The sequence below is a fragment of the Camponotus vicinus genome, unplaced genomic scaffold (assembly GCF_025532165.1).
Source record: "Camponotus vicinus isolate PSW18456_S1 unplaced genomic scaffold, iyCamVici1.0 SCAF_9, whole genome shotgun sequence".
Classification (NCBI taxonomy): domain Eukaryota; kingdom Metazoa; phylum Arthropoda; class Insecta; order Hymenoptera; family Formicidae; genus Camponotus; species Camponotus vicinus.
Genome location: NW_028141981.1, coordinates 1,868,853 through 1,882,954, shown reverse-complemented (window position 1 = coordinate 1,882,954; position 14,102 = coordinate 1,868,853). Strand labels below are relative to the sequence as shown.

The 14,102-nt window shown below is 35.9% G+C and overlaps 3 protein-coding genes across 4 annotated transcripts in view; 1 reads left to right on the top strand and 2 right to left on the bottom strand.

The window, feature by feature from the left end:
• The window catches only part of Theg (Testicular haploid expressed gene), a 44,002-nt gene that overhangs the window by 26,254 nt on the left and 3,646 nt on the right, over positions 1-14,102 (top strand). Inside the window, exon 8 of one of the 2 annotated variants that reach the window (XR_014440499.1) lies at positions 8,781-9,127. The gene's annotated coding sequence lies outside the window, so the exon portion shown is untranslated. Of the gene's footprint in view, positions 1-4,772; positions 4,790-8,780; positions 9,128-14,102 lie in introns of those variants that run through there. The other variant, XR_014440500.1, reaches the window with a different exon arrangement.
• On the bottom strand, positions 2,619-6,424 carry LOC145977231 (uncharacterized). The gene is given in 6 exon segments (XM_083109035.1): positions 2,619-2,678; positions 2,681-2,731; positions 2,733-2,773; positions 3,030-3,104; positions 3,616-3,745; positions 6,374-6,424. Coding segments are annotated over 6 exon segments (408 nt in total).
• Positions 8,447-14,099, bottom strand: LOC145977415 (neural cell adhesion molecule L1). Its single transcript, XM_083109383.1, has 6 exons — positions 13,514-14,099; positions 12,172-12,332; positions 11,237-11,447; positions 10,749-10,899; positions 9,623-9,771; positions 8,447-8,907 (listed from the first exon to the last, which is right to left on the bottom strand). Exons 1-6 carry the CDS (start codon positions 13,599-13,601, stop codon positions 8,807-8,809), a joined length of 861 nt encoding a protein of 286 aa, XP_082965509.1. The 5' UTR covers positions 13,602-14,099; the 3' UTR covers positions 8,447-8,806.

Sequence of the window (14,102 nt, the reverse complement as noted above, 5' to 3'; positions counted from 1 at the left end):
CTTGCGTGCAACATAGCGTTCATGTCACATGGCAGGACACCGAAATTGAGCAATTAATTTAACGAGAGAGAGAGAGAGAGAGAGGAAACCATTACACATTTTCTCGGTAATTTCCAGTCGAGCAATGAGGGAGACATGGGATAACTGCTTCGGGGCCCACAAGTCGCGGAGTATTCGGTCCCGCGATTAAATGATTTTATTATTTTAGTTCTCACACACATTAATGAGAAACGCTAAATATATCGTTAAATTATGACTTGATGTCATTAACAATAATTACATAAAACCTTCATAAATATTTTTTGCCCGTACGATATTGATACATATTTACTCCGAAACTTTGAAAATTGTGTATTTTATATTTTAATAATATTTGTGCATGTGTGCGAAAAAATTATACAGATATTGACATTATAATTTTAATAATAATCATAGCAAATAATCTGTTATAACAATCATTAAAATTTTACTCGTTTGAGCTGATTTGCTTATAAGCCGCATCGTCATCGATCGTGCGCGATAAACGGGATTTGCGAGCGCGCGTAAATCGCGAAAGCGTTTTGCCGATAATCCGAAATCTGTTCCATCTTTTGCTTATCATCGGTGTATGTCGGTTACATTGATCCATTTTTCTTCTAAACCTTCGCGTAATGATGCTGAAAGTGTTCGATCGACTGAACCACCGTCGTCTGCGTTTGACAACGTCAAGCCGCACATAACATTGCGCGATCGATTGCATTCGCATCCAATCGAGGCAATCAACAGGCTCGAATATTATTATCACTTTAATTAATTCAGTTATATTAAATCGCTTTCACGTATGATTAAGTTTATTGCTTGTATTTTAAAATTCGCGAGAGAATTTACACGGAAGATTCTTTGAATTCGCTGCGGGAGAAGAAATAAAATGCATTTTCATTTCTCGAATCTGTCTTCGCGTCATTTTTTTTCGCACACGCTCAAAGACGTTAAAATTACTTACATTCCGCCGCAGCGCGATCCCGCTCGCAAAAGTAACCGTGCCGCTTCGCGATCGAAGACACGTTTCCAACGAGCGTGCCAATGTTCATAAAAATGTTCGCGGTGTCTCCGAAACTTTAAACCACCGTCTATTATTCCGACGAAGGATAGACGAACCGACCGAAAGTTTCTCGATAAATCATCGTAGAATCGAGGAGAATAAAAAGCACGAAGAGTCGCGAGAGCAATAAATATTAATAGGGAATGGTTACTGCATAATCGATCAGAACTTTTTCCAGTCATTCCGCTAGTTGAAACAACTTCGCTGAATATATTCAGATATACCGGATGTTTCAGATTATCCTTTAAGCACCTCGAAGAGCTATATTTTTTTTACTAAAAATATCGAATAATTTTTGAGTTTGTAAAAAATTGAAAAACTTGAGGAATTTCGCGAATCGAAAATCAATGTTAAACTTTCTAAAATCTTTCGTTTTAAAATTCTATTACTAAATCATACACTTTTCAACAGAAAGTAGAGTTTAGTCGAACACTTAATATACTTAATATAGAATTTTTATAATAAATTGCGGAAGAGAGATAAAGATGTGATTGAAGTTTTTTTTGCTAAGATCAAATATCAACTTCGACATATCGGATAATTTCGAAGAAAGGAAAATACAGAATGGACTCAAGACACCCTATATGTCGGGCTTCGTGCAAGAAGTGAGTTATACCTGGAAACCTTTTTAAGTCGCCCTTTGTTCATACCGTCGAGGAAAGAAACAATTACCGGACTTTTTAAACACTCCAGCCTGACACGAGTCCCACCCGGGTCATCGCTCGTACTTGAAGAAACGTAATTATCAGAGAAACCGTGCAAGAAGCTTTTCGTTTTGCCGCGAGTAAAACAATGGCTTTGTATGGCTGCAGCCATGCGTTCGCGGTAAAGTAATTGTTCTCGCATTAGCGTCGCCCGGTGTATTTTACTACAAGCGATTAGTTTGCTCAAATGCCGCATTAACGATAATTATTATCGTTCGTTATCAGCGGATTGAAATAGGGATTTAACCGGCTTTTTCCTCTCTCTATTTCTCCAAATCGCGTTTGGCGGAGAATAATTTTAACAACCTGCTACACACTGTATACTTTACGATGATTCTATAAAGCGTAAAATGTCATCTGGAACTTTACACAACGTCGGAACAATTAAATAATGTGTGCATAAATTGTATCACAAAATTATATATATATATATATATATATATATATATATATATATATATATATGTCAAAATATGTTTTATTTCTTAATGCATATCATTAATTTCCTCTTAACGGCTCATTTAATATATATCATTTCTCATTATGCGCGGTGTTTTATATTTCCATGCATTAGTACACACACTCATACGCACATTTTATATATGTGATTTACGCGCGAGTGTTTATGCCAATAAATTCATGCGCATTATACCATTATTGTTTATGATATATGCCATTACGAAACTATTAATACCGTCTATGTGGCATACAATGACTTGATAAATATGTATAAGCGTTGCAAAATTTATATAATTCCATATTACAAACTAATGAGTGCTCGAATTTAATGCGCGCGGAATGGACGATATATTAGTTTGTAATCGTTATGTCGTTTAATCGTAATATATAGTAAATATGCAGCCATGTATATATATGGAATTGTTTTCGAATGAATATGATACGAGTAATTATTGCATTCTGCATCCTCGAGACACTGAAAGAAGCTACGAAGCGTGAATACTTTGTTGAAAGCACTGGATTATATGTACTTTGCGTCATCTTGTATCTATAATTATCAAACATAATTATATTTTATCTAAAAATATGCGTGTGAATTAGATAAAGACATAGAAGGTTATTTTAGTATAAATACAGTTCATATCATTCTTCATAAAATGATCTATAGAGAATTAAGAGCAAGAAGCATCCTTTTTATAAAAGATCCTAATGAGACATGAGAAGAGAAACGATAAAAGAATTGGAATTTAATCTGAAATATAAATTTCCATAATTTTAATATCTGTCTTAATCTTTCTCGCTGACTATTTTCAGTATATCAGTGACGATTTTCAAACACAATTTTAACGTTTGCTTGTGCGCTGATATGACGTGATCGCCGATAATTTATTGCCGATATTCTAATATCTAAAGATTTTTGATTGGATAATAAGACGTGTATTGTCGATAAGGGTAAAACTTAATGTAATAAATTAAAAGTTTAATCATGAATAAATGAGAAAAGTATAAATTATAGATCAAATTATATAATAATATATACATATATAATTGAGAAATATATAATATAGTCAATCAGAGAGAAATGTATAAATAAGCTTTATTAAACTTTTAAAAACGCGAAATACAAAATCTTGCGTGGCGTAAAATTTCACGTTTGCCAATCAAATCTTGCGTAGCGTAAAATTTCACGTTTGCTAATCAAAATTTTAGGGACGGAAGCCTTTTGAAATTATGACGCGAAATTTTTATCCACCCCCTCTCTAATTTTTTTTCCGGAGATCCATTTCAAGAGTGAGCGAGATGATTCTCCAGGCGCATCGAGAGAGATTCACCTGTATTAAAACTTGTTCATTTTCCGCGCTCACTCAATTTATTTGCGTCCATCCAATTTATTCCACCGCGCTGGATGCAGAATGTACCTTAAGTCGAGATCCCCACGTCTGTGAAAGAGTATACCAACCCTATTGAAACCAATCATGGAAAGCTTCGACAGCGTTTTTCCCTTGGTCCGGAAATAAGAAACATTTTAGATTCTTTGACGATACTCTGTAATACTCGATATAACACTCCGCAAAAAAGGAAAACATAGAAAAGCGTTTTCTTCGCATAAATTTCTCAACTCCTTCGATTGATTTGAATATTTATACATCACTTTCATGCATTGCAATATTAAATCAATGAGAAATATTACATTAAGGAAGAAGGAAACAGATGATATGCATCGATGTAGATAATTATTGCGGAAATATTGTTTTACTTTTGGCTATCGATTCAAGTTTACATCTTTGAGAGATCATTTCTTGGTGCATTTCTTTCACAACAAATATATATCTTTTTCGTCAAATTATTATGCTAATATTTAACGAAATGCATTTCCAGGCATGTAATCTTTACTTTTAATATTCGTTGGCATTTTCATGCTAAATCTTTGCGTCAAACGCGGTACTATCTGTCCTTTGATATCAACTCCGAAGTCTCTTGTTCATTCTAGTGTTATTCATATTAAGTAACCTCCAGTGACAAGTGACATAAATGAATTGTTCTCGAGGGCAAGACGCTGCGAATGTTGGCGCAAAACAAAAAGGTCTCATTAAAAAAAATTTCGCGTGGCTAAAAAGAGGAGACTATTCAAAGTTCGCGAATAATTTTATAAATAATATGTGCTAAGTAATAATATGCTAAACTATTTTGCTGCGGAAACCATCTTAATATATTCTAGAATAAGCTTCTTCGAACGGAAAAAGCTTCTTTCTCTCTTGAACCATTGATGAATATAGTTCAGTTTTTTAAATCGTTTATTTTTTAATATCGATCTCGTGAAAGAAGAATAATAAAATCTCGTGAAAGAAGAATATTAAAGTCTGATGAAACAGTGAATGCTAATAAATTGCTCTGATTTATACATAAGAGAAAGGTATTTGATAATAAAAAGCGAATATTATGTTGTATCTATATTTTGAAGAAAAGTATATCCCATCATTTTGCATAACGATAACAAGATTCCGACCAATGTTATTCGTTGTTTACAGATATCCTGTAAGTTTTACTGTTGTGCATCTCAAAATATCTCTGGCTCAACGGGACTGTTAAGGATCGAGATCGATATCAAGCGAGTTCGGCGATACCCGGGTATCGACACGGTTTGTCAATCGCAGATGATCCTGCACCACAAACGAACCGCGTTTATCCCACGCTTGTGCTGTTGCAAACACCGCGATCGATATAAGAGGAGTTACGCCCTCGAGCTTGTTGAGCTTTGAACGGTAGAACGATAAGTTACTTCCTTTGACAAACTAAAGGAAATTTACCTATATACTCTTAGCTCAACTATGCTAAAAACAAGACACTCGCTAGAGATTTAGTAATCGCTATAATACTAAGCTGTACTTTAACTTAACACACACGATAACACACATTAAGAATACATGGGATTAATGCGTATAAAATAATCCTTTGAGAGATTTTTTTCTCCGGTGATTGATGTAACAAAACTAACATTTATATTTTAATTATAATTTCAACGTATCAAACAAAAAAAATATTTTGTTGAGAGTTTCCGTCGTAAATTATTTTATTATTAATATAGTAATAAAATAATTCATACTATTGTGATTATGATTTGCATTATAATGACATAATTATTATAACCATATGTTATCATAAATTGAGGCTATTAGAGCTATAAAGGCCGCATCGACATATTATAAAATAACATCATCATTATTACTTCACGGCACTTTATTTTATCATCACAATGATTTCAATTAATCGTAATTCTCTCTGAACTTTTTTCACGGTTCTATACTACTTGCGTATGTAAATTACACAATTATAAGTGATTCCGTTCGAATTCAATGAGTTCTTTCAAAAACAATTTTTCGGGATTTTTTTAACGAACTCGATAAAGCGAAGGATTGGATCAAACAATCGACAGAATTTCCTGAACGATCAGCAGTTACGCGTCTAACTTTCACGAACGTGTCGTAGAAATTCGTTGGCTAACTCAATAAAACTCTGCTCTTGTGCCATACAAGCATCTAATGCTGCAGCAGCCGCCTAGTTTAGTTTCTTAGCGAAATTCTTGGATGCATGATCCGAAACTTTCCCTTCTTTTCTTCTTTCTGTCTCTTTCTCTATTTAACTTTTAAAAATAGCACCGCTATTTCCGAAAAATCGATACCAATGTAAAGGTATTTGCGAATGCAAGCGGAAATATTTACTTTTTTCGAGATATTAAATTTTTCGATAAGCGCACAAAGAACCAAAAAATGTTTTAGAAAATAGATTGCGTTTAATAGATTCGGAAGATTTTATCATCGATGGTATTTTCAGCCAACATTTGTTTTGACTGATCTAAAATTGATATTTTATATTCAGAGAAAATGGAATTTGATATAATCTTCCTCGCAACTGTTTAATTCGGAACATTAAGTATTTTGATAACTAAACTATCGCTATAATACTGATCTTTTCCGGTGCAGTTTCTGAAATAATCCATTGTGCTATTGGAAACGGTTCGGAAACTATTATGTGAAGAAATGTGGAGCCTATATATTGTTGAGCCAAACGCGAGAAGAAAACGTCCTCCCCGTGTGGATTTTCCTTCCTGCTTCTTATAAACGTATCTTACATCCACCTTATCCCATCCCTTTGTATTGCACAGTCCCGCTGGATACGCCATTCGTTCTTATAAGGTTTCGAGTATAGGCGAAACTCTTCAATAAAGACCGCATTTGCGTGTATAGTGCATTCCGCAAATAATTCAACTTGCTTCGCATGACTTATGCGATTCGATATCGCGATGGATCGCGAACCCGATCAATGTCAAACAACATTTTTGTTATTGATTAAACTTCCGCGAGCTGCGTCGAAAAGAATTGTGTTCTCGAAAGAAATATAATTTTGCATCTTTCGGAATTTTGAAATTTGGTACATCTATATGCCGCGCATTTGCATTGCACGTTTTGTTTATTTTCATGCATGTTCTTTATGTATTTTCGAAGTGACAAAGATCACACATAATAAAAATCAGTGATCCAGAACGAAATACGAAAGAGAAAGAGAGAAAGGAAGAGAGAGAGAGAGAGAGAGAGAGAGAGAGAGAGAGAAAGGGTCACGGTACGAATTCATGTGGCTCGCGAAAATGAGTTTTCCATGGCTTTGCGGAACTATCACAAGCTGGGATTTTCGCGAAATATTCGGGGAAATTGCTTTGCGTTCAAAAGCTTCACGCGATTATGGCGTAAACTCGTTCATTACAGCGATATTCGCGCGAGCGAAACTAGGCGAGCGCGTTCAAAAATTCGATCATCCCGACGTATGTCTCGCATGATCTCGCGTAACTTTTGTCGAAATAGAATCCACCGCTCTTAGACTACATTCGCCAACATTCCTCTGGTTATCATGCCGAAGAACGAAAATCTACGAATAAAGTTTACAGAATTTTCAAAATTTGCAGAAAAACTTTGTTTTTTGCTAATCTAAATATACCGATTTACATAAAATGTTTTTCAGAAATTTTTTTGAAAATATTTATATCTTCCAAATTGTTAGATATGTTATTTAGAAGCGTTTATTATAAATCATTTTTAATATCCATCTGATAATTTATAATTTATAATTAATAATGATTTTTTTATATATTTCTAACAATTTATAATAAATAACTAATTTCAAGAATATTGAAAATACTGTAAAAATTCTCTCGGCGAAAGAAACTAACTTTTCATCTTCATTTATTAAACATCTCCATACATATTTCAATACTCTTTTAAAATTGTTTATAAAAGATTGAAGAAATTTTCTAATAATTTATTTGTTTTTACTTGTTGAAATATTTTTATACATGCGATATAGCAGCTATTCTTGAGAAAAAAGGAGAAAAAGAAAAAGAAAGAGAGACGTAGAATCTACTTTTTTCTCAGTTTTGCGCGTCGAGTTACTCCGGAAAGATATCACGAACGTGCAGGAAGTAGGGTTCTGCGCGATGACAGCACAAGTGGAAGAGATCGCCGTTACGTCCGCCATGAATTTTCATCGGACGACGAGGCGAGTCCGCTTCGCGGTGAAGCGGAGCCTAACTGATGCTCCCGCGCGCGATTTGCATAAAATGAGACCGGACAGGATCCGCAGTTCCTCTGGGACGTTTCCGAGAACTGCCGTTCCATTATCGGACCGGGTAGCGGGATCCCGGGACTTTAATATGCCGTCGGATAAGAAGGGCAACGTTAACTCTTTGACCCCGGCACTACCTTGCGGCGAATGCACATCACGCACGTGCTTTCACGGATTATGCTTTTACGATTTCTGCACTTAACGTAGGAACGCCCGGGGATGCATTTTTATATTCACGTTAGTAAGATGGTATCGCGAAATACTACAATTTATTATAATCCTGAAAAAATTATACCTTGTTAGCGTTTCTAGATTTACAGGATTGTGTTTTCTCATAATTTTATTATGTCGTGTACAAACGAAATATACTTGATTTCTCTCGAGCTTGATTAAAAATACGTTTCTCTCAGAAAATATTTTAAAGAATCAAATTTCTCTAACAATATATTGTTAAATTCAGAGGATATTATGTAATTAATATTAATTTGCGACTAATTATTACGTGTATTATTTTTGTATTAAAACTTGATCGCGAAATGGAAGGAAGATAATGGATTAAAATTTACACAAAGACAAAGACAGTTTGTGTAACTCCAAAAAGTTTATTATATTACATACATGTTACATTCGTACTGACACTTCGGATAAAGATATTTGAGCGATGAATTCAAAGAGTTTAATTTCAGGATCGTTGATTAAATCTCGCATTAGAGATCGGATGAAAATCCTTTGAGTTTCAAACGAACGTACGTAGATGATACTAAAGTAGCGTATTAACACATACTTTGATAACTTTGCGCGTCGTCCAAAAAAAAAATTTCGACCTTACTGTAAATTATACGCTATTTGATTGATTATTCTCGCGTCTCATTTCCGGGAAATGTATTTTAAGAAATGCTAATTCGGTAGTAACTTGTTTTCAGGAAATCTCGATGCCACCAAGATCGATTCACCGAAACATCGTATCGACGAGGAAAATCAGGACAAGCAGAACGAGCCGTCTATTTACATCGCCGGTGCCGCCATGTTGCATCGCAGCGGGATGTTCCCCTGGAAAAGAAAATTACATCAGACGGCTAACGTGTCGCTTTTGTGTCCCTTCGGATCTTTACGAGCCCAATCTCGTCAATCCTCTTCTCGACCCGTTAACAAACATTAAATTTATTAACGGCTCTACAAAAGTGGCAGTGGGAAAGGAATTACGCTCGAGTATCCTCAAAAATTTACGGATTATCCCGAGGAGAATAGATGATATTATCGACGCAAATAGGTAAATATATCAACTACTTTCTCATTAAATTTTGCAATAACAATACTTATTAGAGACACAAATAGATGCGACACTATATTAGAAATTATAATTAAATAATGTGTTCACATATCGCCACTAAATAATACATATGTGATCGCGAAATTATTCATTATATATCTTGCAGTGAACGAACGCAACGTTGCATATTCATTATTGAACGATAAATTGTGCATCTATACAACTCGCTCTATCACAATATTAAATAGTTACAAGATATAATTAATATTTGAACAATGCGCGCGGGCGGTATTATTTACAAGGGTATTAATGCAATTAAGAGCGCGAGAAATCTGAGTAAAACAAATATTCTCCTTATTGCAAAGTGCTCGGGGAATAATTCCGTGACGTTACGCTTCGCTCGCTCGCTCGCTAAACGAAGAGAATTTCGAAATTAACTGTCGCAAATCCTCCCCCTTCCCGCCACCGATACTGCCACCGCGATATTTTGCTCACCGTTTAGTACGTGCACCATGACGCTCGCCGGGGTGACTTTGCTCGAAGCGCATGTATAATTACCGCTATCGTTAAATTGAGCGCGCGTTATTAGGAGCTTGCTAGTGGTGCCCCGTTTACCCTTCTCGGTCTCCAGCGATACGCCACCCCTGTCGAACATGTACATAAGTGAGAGTATTACCCGAGCTGACTTGCGAAAGTTTCGCAAGTCAAAATCCGCTAGAATCTAAAATTGATTAAAAAATTCGCGCGCGCTTTTTCTCGCTCGTTTTTACATCCAAAAATGCTAAAAAAATTGTTTTGCTAGTGCAGTTTAGCATAGTTTTTTAGATGTTGCAACAAAAATTTATCGTTATTTTTTGCATCTGCTAAAACATTGGAACATGTAGAAATTTATTCTAGCAACAAACTCTAGTTTTATCTTCTGGTAAATTTAGGTCCCATTGTCAAATAAATTAATCACATTGAATAAATAAAAGTTTTGATACTACAGCTAGAACGATCTTTGTGAGAAACGATTCTTCTGTGTACCATAGTTAAACTTTATAACGAGTACGATTAACCTTAATATGGATAAGCGTCATAGAAAGACTTTCTTTCTAGATTTATTAATAATTCACATGAAAATTCCTCTATTACTTAGATTGATTAAATGCAAAATATATGCAATATCATAATATTTGCTAATTATTTATCTATCTATCTCGATTAATTTTTCGCATCTAAAAAATTGTTGCGGGCATTTTTTCGATTGTACGAGATGCTTTGTCTCGCGAAATACTCGTCCTACATCGCAATCCGTTGCAATCGATTTTCTTCGTTGATTGCGTTAAACTCTATTATGTCTGCATCTACGTCGCGGTAAAGCAACGAGTTTTCGTAGGGTAATGGAATTGTTTGTGCAAATTATCGCGAAATAACACAGAAATAGACGATTCGTGATATTGTAGCTTCGTGACGTGACAGAGATAATTTCGAAGCCAGCGTAGATTACTCTAATTAGATCTCCGATTTGGCTCTTTGTTCCATTACGCGTGCTTGCGTACGAATGCGTGCAACAGACGCAATTTGAACAATGATTCCATCAACCAATCGTACACGAAGTATAATAGACATCTGTTTGTACCTTGGACCATCGAAATCGATCACCGCACCGGCATGGTACCAAGTCACGTTGCTCGGGGGCAAATCCTGCAGTTCTATGATGCAGGTCAAGCTGATTGTGCTACCTTTCTTGATGTATAGTTCCTGGGGACCCGTGATCCTCGCCTGTATATCTGATAGAAACAATAATAACGAGACGAGAGGAGGAGAACATTGTGAAACAACAGGACGTTGTCGCGATTGGCTTTATTATATTTAAGAAACGCGCAGGAGAGATCGAATTATTATCCGTTTCGGATTCTATCCGAGAGGTAGATTCTATTTTATTTCAGATATCTATCTCGGCGAATCGCATCGTCGGTAAAATCGCGACAAACCGGTGAACAGTGAATAGAGTTAAAACACAATTGGTTCTAACAGCCCCGCGATAGACGCTCGGGGAGATCTTTAAGCGCGATTTATGGGGAAGGAAAGCGCGCGGACGAGCCACCTCGCCTCGCAGAAACTTACCCAAAACCTTCAGAGCCACGGCTCTATATATCTTCGGTTCCGTATTAACCTGACACTCGTAAATGCCGGCGTCCCGCGGTTGCACGTAATCTATTTGCAGATTCCAGTCGTCGGTTTCCGGATTTCTGACTACCGTAAATCTCGCGTCGCTCGTGTAAGTCGTGGACATAGACGTCAAGATGTGTAGGTCTCTTTTTCGGATCCAAGACACCTGGGATTATTACGCACGGGGAGGTTTCCCCCCCGAGTGAGATATAAGTAGTTTGTCGTCAACCCCTTCGCTGCTGCTGATTCAATCCGTTTCGTCGTTTCGTTTCTCACCACGCATTATAATGAAGTCGATCCCGATGAGAATTTACAGACTCAAAGATCATATAAATTGACAACTTCGAAGGAGAAAATTCATGCGAATTATTAATTTTCACAAATTTTGTAATATTGAAAGAAAAATGAAAGATACCCTGGATCTCTCTCTTTCTTTCTTTTTACAAGAAATTTAAGATCGAAGGAAACGAACATTTCGTCCTTATGATTGCGCGGAATTATAATAATGGTGACTCATTCTTTGAGAAGAAGCTTGAGCGGAAGATGAGAATATTGATTCTGACTTTTCGAGGGCTCCAAGTCATAAATGATGAAAAAATGCTGATGCTTCTTTACTTTCTTTTGATATATCTTCCTTATCCTTTTCTTATTAAGTTACAACAGATCGTGATATTATAGAAATTTCTATTTTTAAAATGGAAATTTTCCAAGATAGAAATTTCTATGGGATCTAATAAACGTTTAATGAACACGCTACGTTTGACTTGTCAGCAGCGAAAGGGTTAATGCGCGTTGCGCGAGCATCTAAGTTATTGCAGCACGCAAACCGCCTTCGAGATCGATGAAATTAACAAAGCTCGGAGAGATAACCGTGTTAGGGTGAAACTCACAGTTCTGTTTCCTAAATTCTTAACGCGACATAACAGCACGGCGGCCTGACCTATGGCCACCGTTAATTTTTGCGGCGTATCTTTGAAAAAATGTGTCTTCCTTGTGCCGCGCTGCGACTTTTCCCCCTTTCCAAATGTATCGTTGTTGAGATGCAAAAACGCTGAAATAGAGACAAATCGTGCTGAAATCGCTGAATTATTATTCTCGATAATGTTTTTATCGAATTTTTTTTCGGCTTGAAATCTGATAAAAAATTTAAAATTTTTCTCCAAATTTTTCTATAACACATGCATTATTGTTTATAAGCTTTATATGGATACGTGTACGTTATAATTATTACAAAAATCACATAGTTTAATTAAATTAATATTTTAGATGTGATGTACGCTGTTTATTAATCTGGTTTGCGCATGTTTTATTTACTTATCAAGCTCATGTCTTTAGCAGCAAATATTGAATCTTTCTCGATGAAAATAATATATTTTTAATAATTTTTTAAAAATCTTGTTGAGAGCTATATGTATTTATGTATATGCGATAATGAGATTGCTAGGAATATTTCCGAAAAATAAAGCAGTAATTCGATATTTTTATCGAAAAATTAATCCGCTATTATCATTGCGATAATGCATTTAATTAGACTGTAATCCTCGCTCTTTTAATATTTAGATTTTATCTCATAAAAAAGTTGTTAATTATTCTTTATTCGAGAGCTTTTTTCGAGAGCTGTTTCCACTCATAAAGAATGTTTCTTAATTATTTCATTAATTTTGCGTATCTAATTGTAAAAATTACATGTAGAATTTATTAAGAATGAGAATATAATAATCAATTTTATCTCGATTTATCAACTCTAGTTATTTAATAATTATTAATTAATCTCATTTTTATATCTACATTAAAGAGTATAGAATAAGATAGAGACTTAATTAAATTTTACTTAATTAGATGATTATCAATCAAAATATCTCGTATTTATCTTTCCTTTTTTCCAACTATATTTGATTGAAAAAGTTAATACATAGTAAACTAATTTTGTGAAAAATCGAATCTTGATAATCAATTATAGTCATCTTTACAATTTTGCTCAAACACGTATTCTTTAGACGAGTAACTTGAGATCGGTATTTTTCAAATTTCGCATTTTATCTACCTTGAACAGGGAAACAAATTCGATAATAAAAATGATTTACAGCATTCTCTCGTGTTTCGCGCGAGTGAAATTACTTGAGTTACAACGAAAATTACATGCCGTGACGTATAGAGCAACACAAAGCCGGCGATATGAAAAACGTCCCGGGGGCATTTCTCAGGGTTCCACGGGAAGCACGGGACATTTACCGATGCCGCGTTCGCCGTAAAGTGGTTCCGCGTGTAACAGGTATCCGATTCCCAGGAGCAGGAGGGCCATGCCGTGGAACGGGACCATTTTTCACTTCGCACTCATTTCTCTAATCTAATTCACGCGCGCCGATCTGCGTCTGACAGAGACCTTACCACCACCGTCCGATACAAACGATCACTTTCCATTCGCGGTCCTTCGAAAAGCACCCACGGGATCACGCCGATCATTGGCATAATGCCGCGTCACCTCGCCCTCACCCTCGTTCGCGTCACCTCACATGCGGAAACGATTACGGCGAATCGAGATCGTTGACGCCACTTTTATAAAGAAATACCACGAACCATAATCCATCAATTTCTCGGACGTTTTATTACGAAAATTATAATTATGTCGAAAATTATAGTTATTAAAAATATTGTCACGTCAGATAATACAGTGATCTCTTCAGAGTTTAATCCGACGTCGATCGTCCCCCCTTTTAATCCACGCGACTTGATCGCGATCGCGCGGAGGAATCAAAGTTCGGGGCAACGCGATACGGTTGCGGGCCAAGCACTGAAATTTCCTCCTCGCGGAGGACACGAA